The sequence below is a fragment of the Ceratotherium simum genome, chromosome 13 (genome assembly GCF_057802395.1).
Source record: "Ceratotherium simum simum isolate JZ-2026a chromosome 13, ASM5780239v1, whole genome shotgun sequence".
Classification (NCBI taxonomy): domain Eukaryota; kingdom Metazoa; phylum Chordata; class Mammalia; order Perissodactyla; family Rhinocerotidae; genus Ceratotherium; species Ceratotherium simum.
Genome location: NC_141912.1, coordinates 36,276,613 through 36,298,746, shown reverse-complemented (window position 1 = coordinate 36,298,746; position 22,134 = coordinate 36,276,613). Strand labels below are relative to the sequence as shown.

At 40.0% G+C, this 22,134-nt stretch overlaps 1 protein-coding gene across 3 annotated transcripts in view; it reads left to right on the top strand.

The window, feature by feature from the left end:
• Positions 1–16,827: 16,827 nt before the first annotated feature.
• Positions 16,828–22,134, top strand: part of ILRUN (inflammation and lipid regulator with UBA-like and NBR1-like domains) — a 98,480-nt gene continuing 93,173 nt past the window's right edge. For 2 of the 3 annotated variants that reach the window (XM_014782802.2, XM_004424244.3), the window contains exon 1: positions 16,830–17,145. In XM_014782802.2, coding sequence (XP_014638288.1) covers positions 16,988–17,145 — 158 coding nt within the window. In that variant the 5' untranslated portion in view covers positions 16,830–16,987. Of the gene's footprint in view, positions 17,146–22,134 lie in introns of all 3 variants that reach the window. The other variant, XM_004424245.3, reaches the window with a different exon arrangement.

The window sequence follows — 22,134 nt, the reverse complement described above, 5'->3', positions numbered from 1 at the left end:
TTTTATATGTTTTTAAACCTTATAAAAACAGAATCATATTGTACGAATCCTTCTGCCACTACTTTTTTCATTCAACCTCATGATTTCGAGATTTATCCATTTTGCCACATGTAGCTAGTTCAGTCAATTTAACTGCTGTACGTGTTTCATTTCATGACTGTATCACAATTGATCTATCCATTTTCCTGTTGATAGACATTTAGACTGCTTCCAATTTTTTGCTCTCATAAGCATTGCTGCAATGAACATTCTTGTGTCTCCTTGCCATGCATGTGAGAATTTTCTAGGGCATATATCTAGAAATAGACTTGCTGGGATGTAGGGAAAACCATCTCTTCAACTTTCCTAGACATTGCCAAATCATGGCTGTGCCAAGTGCTTGCCCCAATTTTCACTTTTCTAGTAGAGAATGAGCTGTCCTCTGGCTCCACACCATCAGCAATACTCATTAAACTTGTCAGTTTCTTCATCTATCAAAGAGAAATCAATATCTATGATTATGCTTCCTAAAGCTCTTATATAAATAAAGGGACTATTTTGTGAGATGTTATTGCCAGTTCGCTATGTGTTGGGCATAATGCTAAATGCTTTCCATACATTCTCTTACTGAGGTCTCCTACTGACTGTGGAAGGTAGGTACTAGAACACAAGATTTAGAAGGAGTAATTAATTTGTCTGACAGCACATGGGGCTGGTAGGTGACAGAGCTAGGATTTGAACTCAAGTCTATCAGACTTCAAGGCCTCTATGATTGCCCCCATGCTGAGCTGCATGCACAATCTTTAGGAATGGCATGAAATCAACTCTTGGTGGTGGTGTTGAATTTCTAGTAGAATACCTTCTGAGAATGAACAATCTAGAGACATAATATGGCTGGATACTTCTTTTTTGTTTTTTCAATTTTAAGTGGTATATATTATGAATCATAGAAGATTTTAATATAAATCAGAGGAGGTTTTCATGTATATTGAGGGAAAAATGTCACACAATCGTATGACTGCACTCAACACAATATTGTCACTGTTAACCCTCTAGCTGTTTCTTAGTGAGTGTTTTTTGCTTTTTTTTAAGAAGAATTTGTAGCCACCTTAGAGCTTGAAGTCATGGCAACACCATGGGTGAGAATTTACCCATAAGGAGTCATTTCTCAATGCAAGACATTTTTGCTAAGTGTTGTACATATGTTAATTCCTGTCTTTTTTTTTAATTGAAATGCAATTTGAATACCATATAATTAACGCTTTTAAAGTGTACAGGGCCGGCCCGGCGGCTTAGCAGTTAAGCACACGCACTCAGCTGCTGGCAGCCTGGGTTCGGATCCCGGGCGTGCACTGACGCACCGCATCTCCGGCCATGCTGAGGCGGCGTCCTACATACAGCAACTAGAAGGCTGTGCAACTATGACATACAACTATCTACTGGGGCTTTGGGGGAAAAAAATACATAAATAAAATTTAAAGTGTACAATTCTATCTTTTTAGATGAGGAACTAAGAACTGAAATATTATTTGGTGTATATGAAAGTTACAGAGGCCCAGTGGCAGTTTAAAGTCTGGCGCTATGTTAAGACAGGAGAAGGTGGGAGTGGGTGACAGGTGTAGCAAAATCAAAACTGGCCATTAAATTGATAATATTGAAGCCAGGTGATATATACGTGGTAGTTCATTATATTATTCTACTTTTGTTATATGTTTAGAAATTTCCATAATAAAAAGTAAAAAATAGTTTTTTTTAAAAAAGGTCTAGCATTATGCTTTAATGACAGATCTTTGCATATTTAGATATTAAATGAATTTGGCTCTCTGATGTGAAAATCAAGACTTAATAATACACTCACTTTATAAAACATTTTATTGTTTACAAGGCATTTCCACATTTTATCTTACAACTACCCTCTGAGGTAGTCAGAGTAGGTATTATCATCCCCATTTTAGAGACAAGAAAAGTGAAATTCAAAGCAGGAGATCTGGGACTTGAACCCCTATCTTCTGACATGGAATTCAGTGGCCTGCCCCCTTTTATTCAAAATGAATACAGCCTTATTGCTTTTTTCTGATTATAAAGATAATATATATTATTTGAAAATAATTTAGAAAAATTACAAAGAAGAAAAATGTATATTACCTGTAACCCTACCACCTAGATATAATTACTGTTAATGTTTTGTATTTTATCCTTCCAAATTTTTTGTTTTTAATTTTTTTTCAAAAATGAAATATGATAAAATGTTTTGTAATCTTCTTTCTCAAACGATGTATTGTAAACACGTTTCCATGTCAATAAATATCAATCTGTGTTTATGGTATGGTGCTATCATAACTTATGTAACTAATCTCCTGTTGTTAGACATTTAGATGGTTTCTTTTTGTGTGTGTGTGTGTGTGTGTGTGTGTGTGTGTGTGTGTATGAGGAAGATCAGCTCTGAGCTAACATCCATGCCAATCCTCCTCTTTTTGCTGAGGAAGACTGGCCCTGGGCTAACATCTGTGCCCATCTTCCTCCACTTTATATGGGAAGCTGCCACAGCACGGCCTGACAAGCAGAGCATGGGTGTGCGCCCGAGATCCGAACCCGGGCAGCCAGCAGAGGGGTGCGTGCACTTAACTGCTGCGCCACGGGGCTGGCCCCTAGTTTCTAATTTTTCACTATCACAAACAATGGCAAAATAAACATTCTTGTGCATACTTCTTAGCTTACTCATTAAATTATTTCCTTAAGGTATACGACTAGGAGTGGAAAATATGAGTCAAAGCTTTTAGAAGGATTTTAATACACATTGCAGCCAATCTCAGAAAAGTTGTATGGATTTACATTCCCAACCATCCAGTGTTTTTTTGTTTGTTTCTTCACCAATTCATAGTTGCTTTTCTTGAGACAGCTGTAATTCAAATATACCAGTGAAAATAACAGAGTGTAATTTGTTAACATATAATCAAGTTGAACTATTGAGCAAACCATCAATAAACAATTAACTGTTTTTTTTCATGTGTGAGGAAGATCAGCCCTGAGCTAACATCCGTGCTAATCCTCCTCTTTTTGCTGAGGAAGACCAGCTCTGAGCTAACATCTATTGCCTATCCTCCTTTTTTGTTCCCCCCAAAGCCCCAGTAGATAGTTGTATGTCATAGTTGCACCCTCTTCTAGTTGCTGTATGTGGGACGCAGCCTCAGCATGGCCGGAGAAGCGGTGCATCCGTGCGCGCCTGGGGTCCGAACCCAGGCCGCTATTAGCGGAGCACGTGCACTTAACCGCTAAGCCATGGGGCCGGCCCTAACTGTGTTTGTTTAAAGTAATGATCTTCAAGCTGTAGTGAGCATAAGAATCACCTGGTGATTCCTGGGCTCTATCCCAGACACACTGACTTCAATTCCTGGGCTCTGGAACCCAGGAACAGGTATTTTTAACAAGAGCCCCCCTCCCCCCAACTCTGATGTAGGTAGTCTAGGGAATTAGACTCAGAGAAACACAGGTTTAAGAATATACACAGGGGTAGGTTGAGAGTTTACTGATTATGGACTTTATTATCTTTTGGTCATGTGAGGTCTTGTACGAAATGGAATATTCACTTACTTTCTCCTGTCTTGGCCTCATCCATATCATTCTCTCTGTCTTTCACACACACACACACCCCCCACACTTTTTTTTTTTTAAAGATTTTATTTATTTTATGTTTTTCCCCCCAAAGCCCCAGTAGATAGTTGTATGTCATAGCTGCATATCCTTCCAGTTGCTGTATGTGGGACCCGGCCTCAGCATGGCCAGAGAAGCGGTGCCTCGGTGTGCGCCCGGGATCCGAATCTGGGCCGCCAGCAGCGGAGTGTGCGCACTTAACCGCTAAGCCACGGGCCGCCCCCTCCCCCCACACTTTTGAAGAGAAAACAAACATTTTACTTTTGGAGACGCTTTTATTGTAGGCTGCCAAGCTCAGTTACAGACAAATACTTGATTTATAGAAATTCTTCTTTAGGGCTTTCAGTTTTGTTTTGTTTTGCTCTCTTTTCCAAGCAAGCACCTCTGACGTTCCTAACTAGTTGAGCGCCTGAAAGTCACTTAATTTTCCCTTTTCTGTGGAAGCTGAGATAGTCTGTAAAGTGGTCTCAGATGCTCTGCGGTGGGAGGAGATTGATGGAAGGCAAATGAGGCAGTCAAATTCTATTGGGCCTCTGAGGCAGGGCCCTGGAGTCGTTATCACCTTGAGTTGTTCACAGCTCCTTGAAATTCAAACTAGCTTTTCAAGCATTTACCTTTCCAGGAATTGCTCCCCTTTGCCCAGCTTCAAGAAACAGCTTTTATTTTTCTCCTTGAAAGTCTGTTCTTGATGCAAAGGCTTCTTTCTCATGGAACCCTTCAGCTTTTACATGTGTGGTGGCATGGCGAGGGCTTCAGACATGTGGCCCTCCCAGGTAGGTCTGCCCTTGAGAAATGTGTGTAGAGGGGAGGGCCTCACTGGTCACTTTCCACTTTCCAAGGACTTAGTTTGCCTGTTGAACTTCATAGAAGTGGAATTACACAGTATGTAGTCCTTTGTGTCTGGCTTCTTTTGCTAAATATAATATTTTCAAGACTCATCCAAGGTGTTGTATGTATTATGAGTTCATTCATTATGATTGCTGAGTAGTATTCCTTTGTATAGCCGTATCACAATTTGTTTATCCATTTTCCTGTTGATGAACATTTAGGTTTTTCCATTATTTGAATATAACAAATAAAGCTGCTATGAACATTCATGTACAAGTATTGGTATGGACCTATGCTTTCATTTCTTTTGGGTAAATACCTAAGAGTGGAATGATTAGGTTTTATGCTAAGTATATACTTAACTTTTCAAGAAATGGGGCAGTTAAAAAATCTCATTTTGGGGGGCTGGCCCGGTTTCGTAGTGGTTAAGTGCGAGTGCTCTGCTGCAGCAGCCCACGGGTTCACAGGTTCAGATCCTGGGTGCGCACTGATGCACTGCTTGTCAAGCCATGCTGTGGCAGCGTCCCATATAAAGAAGAGGAAGATGGGCATGGATGTTAGCCCAGGGCCAATCTTCCTCGGCAAAAAAAGAGGAGGATTGGCATCAGATGTTAGCTCAGGGCTGACCTTCCTCGTGAAAAAAAAAGTTAAAAAAAAAAAAATCTCATTTTTAGTTGTCAAGTCCCTATCATATGTCAATAATTCCATCTTCCTGTACTTGTGATTTAGTTGGAGAGAGCACTGTTTTAAGAGTCAGAAGTTCGGGGTTTGGCCTGAGCAGCTTAGTTCCAGACCTGGATTTTAAAAAATAGGTCATTTAGCTTCTCAGAGCTTCAGTTCCCTAATTTTTAAATTGGGTATAATAATTTATTATAATAATAAAACATTGAAAGTAGTCTCAGAGTCCATCAATAGGAGATTGGTCAAGAAAAATACATTCCTAATTTGGAATACTATATAGCCATTAAAAATGATGATGTAAATTTATATTTATTGATGTGGAAAGCTGTTTTCAACATTCTTTGAATGAAAAAAAGCAAGCTAGAAAGGCAGATACAATATGATACCATTTAGACAAATTATACAAATGGAGAGATACATGAAAGACATATTTACTAAAATATTAACAGTGGATATCTCTGGGTAGTGGGATTTAGGGTGACTTTTTTTTTACTTTCTTCTTTATAATTTTCTATATTGCTTAACTTTATTTGCAACAAGCATGTATGACCTTTGCAAAATAATAAAGCTATTAAAAATAAACTTACACAATCTATTTTTCTTGAGAATGAGATGAGAGTATGGATGGATATGTTGAAAAACTATAAGGTGTTATTACATAAATTTAAGATATTAGCATTAATATTAGAATTTATTACCCCAATTTCCTCTGGCAGTATCCCGGAAATGATCAAAGGACCCCAATAAGAAAAAGTCACGACAGCTCCATAGAAACACAATCAGGCTGAACATGGTGAAAAGGTAAACTCCTTAGAACTGAAAGAAATCTGGAGTAAGGAGGACGGCACAGGTTTCTTTCTGAGCCTTGGGCTTAAATGCTGGCTTTCTCAACATCTGTGTCTTCTTGGGCACATTATTTAAACTCTCATTCTCCATTTCCTTATATGTAAAATGGAAGTAATAATAATATTGATATCATTTTGTTGGGAGAATTAAATGAGTCAAAATACTTAAAGTGATGGACATTGGGCACATTGTAAGGATTCATTATGTATTTGTTCCCTTTCTCCTCCTTTTCTTTCTTATCTCTACCTAGGATGCAGACAGCAAGATGCTTTACACATTGTGACCCAGTTAGAGAAAGAGTGAAAAGAGTGATTATAATAAATGAGAGGGGTTGGGAGGTATTTTTTTTTTACATGAGGGAGAGGTAAGGAATTGGTGTTTACTTGGAAGATGTTTTGGCTCTGGTAAACTAAAGGGCGAAGAAAAGAAGAAAAAAAAGAAGAAAAAAAGAATGACTACTTCTGGATGTATCTAGGTCAAGGGACATGAGATAAAGACATTCAGGTTTTCTTTTGTATTGTCCCATTTACCACAGTAGGAAAAATGAGACGCAGGGCATCAGATACTCTGTTCAGAAGAAAAGATAGTACAATAAGTTGGTGCCTCCCATTTTTGTATCTCTTGAGTAGAGTAATAGGGTAGAGGAACTAGAAAAACCCCAAATGTGGGGATCTGGTCCTTTCCCATCATGTTTTGGATAAATGTTGAAAGTGGAGGTACCGCTCACTGCAGTAGGCTGCTCTTCAACCTCACTCATTCACATCCAAGAGAGAATGCCCCCTCAAATACACCTTAGATTTTGCTCCTTTTCCTGGAGTCACTTCTAGGTATGTTTTTGTGATCAGTACAGAAAACAGGAGGCAGCAAACAGGAGCCTGGGTCTTGTAGCTGTTAAAAATTCCCAAATGCATGCAAAAGAATGAAGTTGGACCCTTATCTTACACCATATACAAAAATTAACCCAAAATGGATTAAAGACTTAAACATAAAAACCAAACTATAAAACTCCTAGAAGAAAACATAGGGAAAAAACTTCATGACATTCGATTTTTTTTTTAATAATTTTATTTATTTATTTATTTTCCCCCCAAAGCCCCAGTAGATAGTTGTATGTCATAGCTGCACATCCTTCCAGCTGCTGCATGTGGGACGCGGCCTCAGCATGGCCAGAGAAGTGGTGCGTCGGTGCGCGCCCGGGATCCGAACCTGGGGCTGCCAGCAGCGGAGCGCGCGCACCCCACCACCAAGCCACGGGGCTGGCCCATGACATTCGATTTGGCAGTGATTTCTTGGGTACGTCACCAAAAGCACAGGCAACAAAAGCAAAAATAGACAAATGGGACTACATCAAACTTAAAATTTTTGTGCATCAAAGGACACAATCAACAGAGTGAAAGGCAACCCACGGAATGGGAGAAAATATTTGCAAATCCTGTATCTGACAAGACGTTAATATCTAGAATATATAAAAAAAACTCCTATAACTCAACAACAAAAAATCAAATAACCTGATTAAAAAATGGGCAAAGGACTTGAATAGACATTTCTCCAAAGATGATATACGTATGGTCAACAAGCATATGAAAAGATGCTCAACATCACTAATAATCACAGAAATGCCAATCAAAACCACAATGAAATATCACCTCACACCCATTAGAATGGCTACTATCAAAAAATCCAGAAAATAACCAGTGTTAGGAAGGACGTGGAGAAATTGGAACCCTTGTGCACTGTTGGTAGGACTGTAAAATGCTGCAACCGCTAGGGAAAACAGTATGGACCTTCCTTAAAAAATTAAAAATAGAACTATCATATGATCCAGAAATTCCATTTTTGGTTATATATCCAAAAGATTTGAAAGCAGGGTCTTGAAGACATATGTGCACACTCGTGTTCATTGCAGCACTATTCACATTAGCCAAGAGGTAGAAGCAACCCAAATGTCCATCTAGGATGAATGGATAAACAAAATGTGGTATATACATACAATGAAATATTATTCAGCCTTAAAAAGGAAGGAAATTCTGACACATGCTACAGTGGATGAACCTTGAGGACATTATGCTATGTGAAATAAGCCAATCAAAAAGGGACAAATACTGTAGAATTACTAGAGTAGTCAACTTCATAGAAATAGAAAGTAGAATAGTGGTTGCCAGGGGCTGGGGTGGGAGAAACAGGACTTGTTGTTTAATGGTATAGAGCTGCAATTTTGCAAGATGAAAAAGTTCTGGAGATTGGATGCACAACAATGTGAATATGCTTAGCACTACTGACCTGTTCATTTAAAAAGGGTTAAGATGGTAAATTCTGTTATGTGTTTTTTAAACCACAATTAAAACAACAAACAAATGCCTAAATGACTTTGTCATAATGTGTCCCCTCACTAGCTTGTTCCTCAAACCCTGTGGAGAATCACCCAGGGCCTGCGTAAGGTCTCCTTGAAGGCCTCTCTGTGCATCCCAGCCCACTCTCGACTCTTCCCTCCTCCCAAGTCCTATAGCCTCTTTGTCTACTGCTCCCTTGGCACTTGAATATATGCTGCTTTGCATTGTTGGCTACCTTTATATAGTTATTTATAGAAATGTATGTCCTTGTCTCTCCCATTGTCATATAATACCTTAATATTTAACATTTACAAGCACTTATGCCTACCTTATTTAAACTTCCAATCTGGGGAAATGAGCACAGAATGGAAGTTTTGGCTTGTGGTTATGCTTATGCAAATACTAATTGTAGCTGTAGGTTAAATTTCAAATATTTTTTCTTCCTTTTGTTTGATTTATTCTCTTGCTCCACTTCAGTGGTCTTTTTGCAGCATTCCCAATATAGAGATTAGGAAACTGAGGTCTAGAGAGAAACAAAGTAATTTGTCCCTGGTCTCACAGCACAAGGATGAAGGCTCTCTTTCTGGGCCACGGTCCCTATTTCAGCCTCGCTCATAGTAAGCCAGCATGCTTGCTCGACTGAATAGCTCATCTGACTGTTAGCTGCTTCCTAGGTTTTGCAGCTTAAAGGTTTAAGGCAGCTGACGTGGGGAGAATGTGAAGAACTGAAATGAACTCATGCTTGACAAGCCCCCAGGCCACCCAGTTTTCTTTTCTTCAAAATGAAGTGTCTCTTAATGTTTTATTACATGATCGTTTTATTAGAAATCTGAAAATACAGATGAAAAATGTAAAAATATCCATCATTCCCCACACTCAGAGATTGTCATTGTTAATACCTTGGAGTATATCCTTCCAGACATCTCTTGCACTCATTCAGGAATATCTCTTAGAAATTGGATCATAGGTAATACTACTTTTTGTCATATATTTAATCATTTAAGAATATATTGTACGGCTGTCCCTCAGTATCCTTGGGGGATTGGTTCCATGACCCCCTTGGATACAAAAATCCATGGTTGCTCAAGTCCCTTATATAAAATAATGTAATATTTGCATATAACCTATGCACATCCTCTTGTATACTTTAATTCACCTCTAGATTACTTATAATACCTAATACAATGTAAATGCTACGTAAATATTGGTTATTCTGTATTGTTTAGGGAATAATGATAAGAAAAAAAGTCTGTACGTGTTTAGTACGGATGCAACCATCATAGGCCTTTCAATTCACAGTTGGTTGAATCCATGGATGTGGAACCGAGGATAGGGAGGACCCACTATAAACATCTTTCTGTCTTAGCAGAGATAATAGATCAATCAATTAAAGAAAATAAAGTTGATCTATTTATTTCTTTAAATATAGCAAATTATAAAAAAGAATTAAAATTATTTTTAATAATTCTCTGTTACTATTCCCAATCTTTTGCTAAATGGTTAGGTTCACACACTATACTAATTTTACATCCTACTTTTTTTACTTAACATAGTATAGGCAACTTTTATCATAAAAAATTTTCAAATACACCCTTATTGTCAAAATTTTGGAAAATACAGAAAAACGTAGAAAGAAAAACAGAAATCCACTGCAATTTTTCTGTGGGATATAATCTGTTGTAATTTTTGATATATTTCTTTCCAATTCTATGCTTATTTTAATGAGTTATATCTATTTTTTTAAAAATAGGATTATACTGTATTTATAGTTTTGATGCAACTTTTAAAAATTGATGTTAACTTAAGGATTTGTTATACCATTAAACATTCCTCAAAAATGTGTTTTTAAAATAGTTTTATAATATTCTACCTTACCAACATAAAATAACTTAAAAATATTACTTTAAAATTTTATCTTTTTTTAATTTTTTAATTTTAATTTTTTAATTACCAAGGTAATACATGCTCATTGTAAAAATTCAAGCAATACAGAAATTTAACATTAAAAGTGAACATTCCCCATAAATTGGGTTGCCAGATTTAGCAAATAAAAATACAGGGCACCCAGTTAATGTTGAGACATACTTACATTAAAAAATAATTTGTTGGGGCCAGCCCTGGTGGCCTACAGGTTAGGTTTAGCGCATTCTGCTTTGGCAGCCTGGGTTTGGTTCCCTGGCGTGGACCTACCCCACTTGTCTGTCAGTGGGCATGCTGTGGCAGCGGCTCACATACAAAAAGAGGATGATTGGCAACAGATGTATGCTCAGGGTGAATCTTCCTCAGCAAAAAAAAAAAAATTTGTTGTTTACGTGAAATTCAAATCTATCTCACTACACTATATTTTATCTGGCAACTTTACCATAAATCCACCTTCCTTAACCATTGGTGTGTATTCCTTCAGATATTTTGCTATGCACATACTCCATACATATACATAACATACACACATATGCTTTTTAAACAAACATAAATGAGGTCATAGTGTATATACTATTTAACAGCTGTTTTTTTTCTCTTAGGCTTCTACATCTTTTCATGTTAGTTCATATAGACCCATTTTATTTCTTAAATGGCTATGTAGTATTCTAGAGTATAAATGCAGTATAATCTAATCAAAGCTTTACTGATGATCATTTGTTTCCAATTTTCCAGCACTGCAAATAATTCTGCAGTGATCATCCTTCTACACATATCTTTGGCCATCTTTTTTTAGTTTATTTGTACGATAGCTAAGATACAGGGTGCACGTTTAAAATTTTAATAGACACTGCCAAAATGCCCTCCAAAATGGTTTTTACCAATCTGTAATCCCACCAATATTGTATGAAATTGGCTTTTTCTTCACACCTTCTAGGACATTGCCTATGATCAATTTTTGCCAAACCGATAGATAAAAATGATATGTCACTTTTGTTTTAATTTGCATTTCTTGACTATTCATGGCATTCAGAATATTTCATACACTTATAGGTCATTTATATTTTTCTTTTGCCAATTGCCCGCTAATGTCCATTGCCAATTTTTTTTTTATAAATTGTTTCGTTTTTACTTTTTTTAAAATAATTTTATTTATTTATTTATTTTTTCCCCCAAAGCCCCAGTAGATAGTTGTATGTCATAGCTGCACGTCCTTCTAGTCGCTGCACGAGGGACACGACCTCTGCATGGCCAGAGAAGTGGCGCGTCGGTGCACGCCCGGGATCCGAAACCGGGCTGCCAGCAGCAGAGCGTGCGCACTTAATCGCTAAGCCACAGGGCCGGCCTCCATTGCCAATTTTTCCTTTAGATTTTTTTCCTCATTGATCTTAATAACTTTTTGTTTATTAAATGAAGGTGTTAGCACTCTGTCCTATATGTTACAAACATTGTCCTCGAATTAGCATTTTGTCTCTTGACTGTGCTTAGGGTGTTTTTAAATTTTATTTTTTAACTTTCACAGCAAAGAAGTTTAAAATTTTTTACGTAGGCAAAACTATCAGTCTTTTCTTTCATTTCATGATTGGAGAGATCTTCTCTCTAAGATTATTAAAATATTCAGGTTTCTTTCTAGTTCTTTAGTTTTTTTTTTTTTTTTGGTCATAGATTCATGTAAAACTATAGTGGTGAAAAGAACAAAGTAAGGATTTTGTCCATCCCTGCCCACACTTTTTTTTCAATAGTTTTCCTGTTAGTGGACATTTGGGCTATTTCTAACTTATTAACTTTTCACTATTATACATATTATAATACTTTTATGAAAAGCTTATTTATAAAACTAAGATTTTGGGGCTACAGTATATGAATATTTTTAAGGTTCTTCATACCAATTTATCTAAATTCACATCTACTCACCTTTAGGAAAAATTATATCAATTTATATTCCCAGAAGCAGTGGTGTTTGAGAATACCTATTTCCCCATACTCTTACCAATAAAAGCTATTATAAATCTTTTAAAGCTTTGACAATCTGATTAGGCAAAAGTGATACTTTATTGTTTTAATCTATTTCTTTCACTATGAATGGCATATTACATCTTTTAATATATTTATTGGCAGTTTGTATTTCTTCTTTTGGAAACTGCCTGTTTTTGTCCTCATTTTTTTTTCTATAGGTATTTCCATTATTTTTAATTAATAAATTAATTTATTTTTTGTCAGGAAGATCAGCCCTGAGCTAACATCCATGCTAATCCTCCTCTTTTTGCTGAGGAAGACCGGCCCTGAGCTAACATCTATTGCCAATCCTCCTCCTTCCCGCCCCCCGCAAAGCCCCAGTAGATAGTTGTACCTCATAGCTGCACATCCTTCTAGTTGCTGTATGTGGGACGCAGCCTCAGCATGGCCGGAGAAGCGTTGCGTCGGTGCATGCCCAGGATCCGAACCCAGGCTGCCAGTAGCGGAGCGCGCGCACTTAACCGCTAAGCCACAGGGCCAGCCTGGTATTTCCATTATTTTTAAGAGTAGGACGTCCATTTCTATTTAGAAGTCAAATATTCACTTTATTTCCTTCTTAAATGTTTTTGACAACGATTCTTTCTTTGACTTCATCCAGGAGATCATGTATTTTGAATGGAACCTGGAGAATCTCATAGAATCTAAGGGAAGCTGAACAACTAGGACTCAAGATGACAGGAACCTCTCTCTTTCATGCCTTCAGGTCTCTTATCTTTGCTTTTCTCTGCTTCACAGCTCTTTGCTGATGCGCATTATCTCCTTTTCATGGGTGACTCCCCAAAGTGGTCTCTTTTCTTGTATTTCTATCATTCCTTTTCAAGTAAATAGCCTAGGCTTATTCCACCAACTCATTGAGTTCCAATTCCAAATTCCTGAGAGAGAGAATCTGATTAGCTGATCCTGGGTCAGGCATCTCCCTCTTGTCCAATCAGTGGGGGCTAAAGGACAGGGTTATGTGGGGCAGATATGGCTGCTGGGGGCCACCTAGAAGGTTGTTAATAGTTAGCAGATAAGGGAGGTCATCATGGTTTGGATGTACACCCAAAAAGTTTTTACTACAAGTTGCTGTTATCATATAATGCACTCTAACATCTATTCAGACTCTCTGTTTATTGCTGAATCAGTTATGCTGTGCCATAATCTTAGTACCAGTTGGCCTTGGCAATTCTGAATCTTAAGGAATTGGAGATCTAGAGGCAATCTAGGCTGCCCCGTGAGATGAATCACTTTTCTCCTCAGCTTTCAACTTCTGAATAATAGAATGACTCAACTCCCTTCAGAAACCCTGAAACTGACCTGGTCTGGAGATCTGGGATTAGTTTAACTTTCTTACGCAAGATTACCAGCCCAAGAAATTCAGAAAGAAACTGGCTGGTTTTGGATGCATATTCCAGGCAGTGACATATCCAAGCACAGCCCCTGACATAGTTCTGAGATGGTACCTAGAAACCCTTTTGGAACACTGCTGTCAGCCTTCCTTCCTCAGGGTGGTGCTCACCAATTTGTTCCTTTGCCTCTCAACCTCTCGAGGCCTTCTTTCCAACAAAACAAAGCTGCAGAGCCATCAGGGCAGAACCATAGGTGTTGTTAATAACCCCTCAGACTCAAGTGGAAATTCACATTCCTGGGAGTCTCCTGATTGGGTAACACCTCATGTCCCCCATTTCATATCCCATCCCCACAACAGAATCATTTCATCCATTTCATGGGGCGGGGGTTGGTTCTTCCTTCATATCTAATGTGCCAGCCCCCTTGGTCAGTGTTTCTGCACAGTAGTTAGAGATGAGACAGTTCTTTACTGTGCATGACTGTCCCAAGAATTGCAGATGTTTAGCATCCTTGATCTCAGAGAATTAACAGCCAGGGTACCACCCCCAATCTCATGAGAACCAAAAATGTCTCCCACAAAGTTTCAGAATTTACTTCAGGAGTAGTTGTACTCTTTTGAGATAATTACTATCATAAACTGAAGTTCTGAGCCATTTGGGTCTCCTATTTGCAAGGATCTCATCTCTGCATTATGTGGGCTGTTTAGGTGTGAGCTAAGACCCTAGTACTGCACAGGGTTGGCCAAGAGTTTTAGTTCCCTTGGGTCAGCATTCTAATGGGGTCATCAGGTTCCAAAAACATTTTCTCCTTTTGGATCCTTAGTCAACATAACTTTAATCTATAGATATTACAAGTTAAAACACTTTCTAGAAAGTCTATAGTCTAACATCAAATCAGCTGTTGCGTCAAAATTTCTGATTATTTTGTATGTAAAGCTAAATTGAACTCAAAGTATAAAGGGAATTGTAGCAGGATATAGTGGATGGAGTGTTGGACTGGGAGTCTGGAGACCTCTTCCTAGCTGTGTGATCTTGGGTTAATCAACTCCCCTCTCTTGGTTTCAATTTCTTCATCTGTAAAATGGGGAGGTTGGACTTGACAGTCTCATTTCCTTTCAGCTCTAATATTGGGATTTTTATAATCTGTGTCCCCTTTCCATCATCCATAAGATTGGGACAATATGTGCTCACCTCTGAGGAAGACTGAATTGTCCTTAATACTAGTGAAATATTCTAACATTGTGGCCACCCCAAAATTAGGCCCTGGCAATGATCCAAGTTTCCACATAGATCTTAGAGGCCCAAGAACAGTTTCTTATAAAATGTGTATAATATAATGTTTATAACTGTAATAACGTTTATAACTGTATGAGTTTGTAAGTATTATTACAACACTGTTAAAGGTATCTGTCTCCCATAAGATATTCTTGTTGGAGGGAAAAAATCACTGGGGATAGAAAGGGCAGTCCCTTACTAAGAAAGGAGAAAGGGCACATATTTCATATTTTAACAGAGGACCAGGAAGGGAAACGAACTAGAAGAGGAGCCAGATGAAGAAGTAAGTCCTGCCTGCTTGTGTCACTAAGTCCACAGCCATCTCCTGTTTATGGCCACAATACTAGTTACCGTTTCGTGAGTGCTTCTTATGGAGCAGGCATGGTACTGCGCTTATATATTGTTACCTCACTTAGTCCTCACAACAATCCTACCTGGGCAAGCACTATGATTACCACTGAGAAGCAGAATGAGAATTTGAATCCCAAATGTATTTGACTCTTGAACCCAGGCTTTTAAAGCCATTATGTTTTACTAACTCTTATTTCATAGTAGGACAGAGGAGGTAGAATGCTTTCCCTTTCCAAAACCTCCTAGCACCCCAGACAATACTGGTCACTTATTCTAGTTCTGTCTGCTGTTCGAAGTTATGCAAAATGCACTCCATTAGGAACCTGAAAGCTGGATTCTAGTTTTGCTGCTTTGTATTTTTGGACAAGGCATATAAGCTTTCTGGATCTCACTTTTTTTTTTTTAATTTTATTTATTTATCTTTCCCCCAAAGCCCCAGTAGATAGTTGTATGTCATAGCTGCACATCCTTCTAGTTGCTGTATGTGGGACACGGCTTCAGCATGGCTGAAGAAGCAGTGTATCAGTGTGCACCCAGCATCCGAACCCAGGCCAGCGAGCAGCCGAGCGCGCACACCTAACCTCTAACCAATGGGGCCAGCCAGTGGATCTCACTTTCTTTATTTGTAAAACAGAGAGCTATTTGAAGGCAGACCATTTCTAACTTATCTTTTTCCCCTTTGGATGTAGCAGACTGTCTGGCAAATAGCGGTGTTTAAAAGCACGTGCTGAGAGAAGGAATCCAAAGGGCTAGACAAGATGGTCCCTATACTTCCTTTCTCATTCTTTGATCTTGAAATGGGGCCTTGACCAGGTAGGTGTACCAAATGTACAGTAGCACTTGGCCTTCTATTTTAAAAACAGAATAAGGCGTGCCAAATTCTCGTGACTTAACCTTTGAGAGGGCAGGTCTTGACAGAGTGGGTGGAAGATTATGTGTGGTGTTTCTCTGGACCCGTGACTAACGTTTGTACTGAGGCCTCCTTTACCCCCTGGAGACTCGACACTCCTGTTCCATAACAGAAACTGCACCGATAAACTGTAGCAATCATCTCCGAGAGTGGCCGGGAACCAAAGATGTACGGCAGTATCTCTCCGGGAAAAGAGCTCTGGAAACTTAAGCAAACAAGTCCTTCCAGCGCGAGGGGCAAACTCCGGCCTGGGAGGACTGAGTCCTGCCTGCACTTTGGAACTTGACCTTACCATAGTCTCTGCTCCTCCCCGGACTTTAGTTTCCTCACCTGCAAAATGGTGGAATTACCATAGACTTAAGTCCCCGAGCTTCTCCCCCAACTCCTCCCCTTGAGGGTGGGGGCGGGGCGAGGAGAAGGTCAGGCCAGGAGTCACCCCCGCCGCCCGGCCATCCCTCTCCGCCTCCTCGCTTCCCGCCCCCTCGCTCCACCGCGGTGAGGTCACGCGGGGGACGTCACGGGGTTGTGACGCCACCGAGGGGCGGGCCTCCGGGAGAGGAAGGGGCGGGGCCTAGACAGGCGACGCTTGCGCAGTGGGCGCGGCGCGGGAGGAGGCGGAGGCGGCGGAGAAGCGAGAGGCGCGGCGGCGGCGGCGGAGGCGGCAGCACTGGGGGGGGTGGGAGGGGGGGAAGCGCGAGAGTGAGTGAGTGGCTGAGTTTATCCCTATGAGGCGGTGAGAGGCCCGGGGCCTACCTCAGAGGAGCGGGGTCGCGGCGCCAACTAGCAGCGGGCCCCCTCCCGGTCCCCGGGCCCGGCGGCGCGGCGGCGGCTCGGTTGTGAGGAGGCGGGGAAGCGGGTGTCCGGCCCCAGCCATGGAGGGCATGGACGTGGACCTGGACCCCGAGCTGATGCAGAAGTTCAGCTGCCTGGGCACCACGGACAAGGACGTGCTCATCTCCGAGTTCCAGCGGCTGCTCGGCTTCCAGCTCAACCCGGCCGGCTGCGCCTTCTTCCTGGACATGACCAACTGGTGAGCCGGCCCCGCCGCGCCAACGCTGGCAGCGGCCTCGGGGCCCCGAGAGGAAGGGAAGGGACACCCGAGCCCGGCGTGCGGGGCGGGCACTGAGGGGCACCCCCTTTCCGAGGCGGGGAGAGCGCGTGGGGAAGCCCCAGGGGTATGGGAGAAATTGGGGGACTGAGCAGGGCTTTGAGAGGACTCACGAGGAGAGTTGGGGGTTCCGGAGGGCAGGCAGGGCGGAAGGAGATTGGGGAGGGGTTGCCTCAGAGTCTCTGGAGAGTTAGGGGCCGAGGAACGTGGGAAAAGGGGAAAAGACTTGAACACCGAGGCGTAGGGGTAGACCTGGGAGGAAGAGGGCTGTGATGTTGGCTAAGAGTAAAAAGCTCAGGAAATCTGAATTTGGGGAGTGGGGAAAAAGCTTGGGATATGGGAAACTTCGGGAGAGAATTAGGTGCTATGGAAGAACCTGGGGCGCGGGAGAGACTTGGGAGTTAGGAGCTGAGAAGAAGTGTGTGTGTGTGTGTGTGTGTGTGTGTGTGTGTATGTTTCCATTCGAGGACAGATAGGGAAAAGGGAAGAATATTATGGGGGAGGACAAGTGAGTCCGCTAAGAGGTGACTTTCCGAAAAGTTGTGCCAGGAAGAAGTGGGATCTACTTAGTAGATCTAATGGAGGACCGGGAGCCTAGACCTGGGACAGGGTCTGGGAAAACCCTTAGGAAAAGTGAAGGAAAGGAGATTTTTTGGGGGGAGGGGACTTTTTGAGGGGACTGGAGCCCTGGGCTCCCGAATGCCGGAATGGAGAGGGACTTATCTGAAAGAAAGCTGGGTTGGTAGATGTTTGGGGAAATGGAGAACTTGACTTAGACTGGAAACCGAGTATTTTTGGCTTGGAGTCTCCTTGTAGAAGACTGAATTGGGACAGACGACTGTGGCACTTAGACTGAAGGAGTGTTTCTTGGCTTTGGATATAGCACTTGCTATTTTTGATAAGCAGGGCTTCCCCTTGTTCTCTGAGAAAGGTTCGTTGAGTTCACTCGGGGTGAGTGGTGAAGTGGAGACCATTCGACTTCCTTTGAAAGGATTTCAGGTGAAACAACTCATCTTTCTTTGGTTGAAAAGCCATGAGATGAGTGCCCTTTGCTCTCTGTGTTGGGCACTCAGTCCCCTGACATGTGAAATCTTGTTTCTCTTGGCATCACTATACAACCAGCCTCCCCCTTTTTTTTTTTTTTAAAGATTTTATTTTATTTAATTTATTTTTTTTATTTTTTATTCATTTTTATTCATTTTTTTTCCCCCCAAAGCCCCAGCAGATAGTTGTATGTCATAGGTTCACATCCTTCTAGTTGCTGTACGTGGGACTCGGCCTCGCGCTGGACGGAGAAGTGGTGCTTTGGGGCGCGCCCGGGATCCGAACCCAGGCCGCCAGCATCAGAGCGCGCGCACTTAACCGCTAAGCCACAGAGCCGGCCCCAGCCTCCTCTTTCTTCCTTGTCCACTGAATGCCTCAGGCAATGCCAGAAAAAAAGGCTGTGAGCCTAGTCTTTATCCCGTTCCTCGCCTAGCCCTATCCTGCGTGATGCTCATCTTACTAATGGGAGACTTGTAGCTGTGGCCGCACCAAAAGTGATATGTGAATTTTTTTTTCTGTGCAGCATCATTGGTGGGTCCTATTATTTCATCTTTAAAGTTGATTGTTATACCAAGAGTGGGATTGAATTTCTAGATGTTTAGAAAATTCTTTGAGGCATTGAATGCAGGAGATAGTCTGTATAATTAAATAAGCATTTGTGATCTCCACTTGTCTCTTCTATGTCTGGGATGATTTCAGACAGGGACTACAGCCTTATAGCAGTTTTCTGAACACCAACCTATGGTGTTTAAGTAGTCAGAAAGTGATAGGAGTTATTGAAAACACTGAGAAGAGATATTACACTGATGAAATTTAGAAGTAAAGCTATATCTTGGGGAGGGTTGATCTATTGCCTGCCTGCTTCCCACCCCTCTCCCTTCTTTACACTACTTCAGCATAGGAAACTTGGCATATCCTTGCTGCCAGTTTGGTAGGGGAGGATCATTATTTCTCCCCACCTCTTTGTGAGTTGTACCTTTTAAACCCTGCCCTAATAAGTTTTTAGTTCTTTCGAGTTAGTATTTATTAGTACAATCATTATGGTTACAAAAGGAGTGTAATGAATTTTATTTGTTTGAGGTGTGTGTGTTTAACATCTAAGATTGTTTGTTTTTAGGTGTCGTGAAAGGTGAGGCCCGCTGTGGATAAGAAAAAATAACTTAAAAATTATAGTTGCATTATAAAAATTTTTTCAATTTTTTATAAAAAATTAAGCTCAAAGACACAGAGTAGCATGTATTCTGATGAGATGTTATCTCTATATTAAACAAGGTATGATACATTTCTGAGCAAAGGAGTGAACCATTAAAAAATGTATTTTGGTTTTATTTTTTTTTTTTTATAATTTTATTTATTTATTTATTTTTCCACCAAAGTCCTAGTATATAGTTGTATGTCATAGCTGCACATCCTCCTAGTTGCTGTATGTGGGACGCGGCCTCAGCATGGCCGGACAAGCGGTGCGTCGGTGCGCGCCAGGGATCGGAACCCAGGCTGCCAGCAGCGGAGCGCGCGCGCTTAACCGCTAAGCCATGGGGCCGGCCCTGTATTTTGGTTTTAAAGCAGTTAGAAGTCAGTAGCTTCTTAGGAATCCAGGCAGTTAAGTGATAACTCAGCTTTAATCCACATTACCTTATTTTTTGGCTGTAGAAGTCATGTTGTTTTCTTTGATTGTAAAATGAAAAATCATTTGTGAACTGAGGAAGTAAGGCTTGTTATTCTTTTCTTTCTAATGAAAGCAGTTAGCTCCATAATCCAGTATTGTATTTTGTTTCCTATGTTGACCTGGCTCAATTTGTCTTGTTAGGTTTTTGTTTTAAACCAATATGCAACATAATTAATACCATCTAGTTTAAAAAAATACACGCATATTTGGTCAGAATATTTATGTGTGTTGTTTAAGTACCTAAAGTCTAGAAATGTGTTGTTTTTAAGTGTTGTTTAGTGTCTCACTTTGGAAGCTGTTGAGATAGTCCTAATAAATGATGGCAAAATCTCTCTCAAATTGCTGTGGTTAACCTGTTGAATTTGAGATGATTAACCTTCCTGTGACTTCATAAGTGCCTGCTTTGAGTTGTAATAAATAACCACCATTCAGTTGTCTGATGACTGTTAAAAAAATAATGTGGTAAATTAAAAATCATTATTTTAAAATGAAACCCATGAGTCTTCTGAAATGAAACCTGAGTTGGAAAGACTATGCCTTTGTTTTCAAAAGTAAGAATTTATTTTTTCTTGTTGATAACAAGCAACTTTTTAAGAAGCTGTTGAAAAACTGAATTGAATGTTGTGGCCTTGTAAATTATCTACCCTGTAAACACAGATTTGTTTATTTATTTGTTTTAGTCTTAGATTGGGTGTGTATTATGTAGATATTCCTATTTGTTTAATTTAGAGCCAAGTATTGTTTCAGTTTAAGCATTTTTGTAATGTTTATAACTGAGCTGGCAGCTATGCTACTAGAGAGTGGTGGAATTGCTTCTTAACAAAAGTAGTCAATTTTCAGTTCCTGAGTACATGAAGTGAATAATGGTGTGGTGAAGAAACCCAGTGTCCAAAGCCAAACTGAAGTGACTTGTGGATTAGTATAACTTTCTGTAGGTGGAATGTCTTCCAGAGACACTATTGGGCTGTGAATATAGAACTTGGAATTCTAAAACTGGAAGCTGGCTTAAGAAATTTTCTAGTTCATTCCAGTTTTTCCTGCAGAATTGCATATACCCCTTTCAAGATAGCTTATCCTTTCGTCCCTGAGGGCAGAGATTTGCATAACACCTTTTTATAGTGTTTAATTACTTTTCTAGTTAGAATTATGTGAAAACTAAATCTCTCTTACTACAATTTAAGCTTTTTTCATTTGCTTATGTCGTCCTCAGAGATGGAGAGTATCTAATAACTATCTTCCTTAAGAGGTCAGAAAGCTTCTATTAATTCAAGTCACTAAAAATTTTCAACCATTTATAATGTAAACAAATTCAATTTCATGGCTTCTCATTCTTGAATGTAGTCTATTATATTTATATGTTTTCTTCAAGGGAAACCAACAGGATTCAGAGGAAAGCTTACATAAAATTTTTTAAAAATTGTAGTAAAATATACATAACGTAAAATTTACCATTTTAACCAATTTTAAGTGTACAGTTGAGTGTTATGTAAGATTTTAAATTCGCTTCTGGCCCTCAAAGTCATTTGTCTCATGTTTTCAAAGTAAGTTGTTCTTTAGCATTTGTGACAAGAGATGAATAACACTTGTAGATTTTTAGAGGATATTAACTTAAGAGTTAGTACTGGCCTTATTTCTCAGTATAGGTATGAGGAAGATATCTTTGACTACATATGGACAACATTAGCTGTTTCTCTCCCTCCGAATGAATAATTAGGCTGTTGCTTTCCAGTTTTGTGTTGCAACGTCCTAGGTTGCCTCCAGGTATCTTCAGGAAGCAGTGTGTATTTTTTGGAACACTACATGTGTCCGTGGTGGATGGAACAGATGTTTTCTAGAAAAGTAACTTGGGAAAAACATTTTTATAAAATAATACCTTGTTGACTTTCTCAACATTGTCAGAGGCACCCTACTGGATAAAATAAAGGTATAACCACTATGCAATGAAGTGAAATCAGAATCTAGATGTGAAAATCAATTGTACCTCTTACCTGATCTCAGTGTCTCCCCTGCCTGGTCTTAATACATTTCTCAGTCACCTGTATGATAAATGAGTTTCTGATCCACTCCTTGGTTTATCTGTATGAATCTAGGAAAAGTCTCTTTATGACAGATAAAACATGATATTAATACTAGTTTCCTTGAAGAATTTGTGCCAAGCAGCAGTTTTAGGAAGAGAGTAGGGAAGGGTTGCATAACACTCA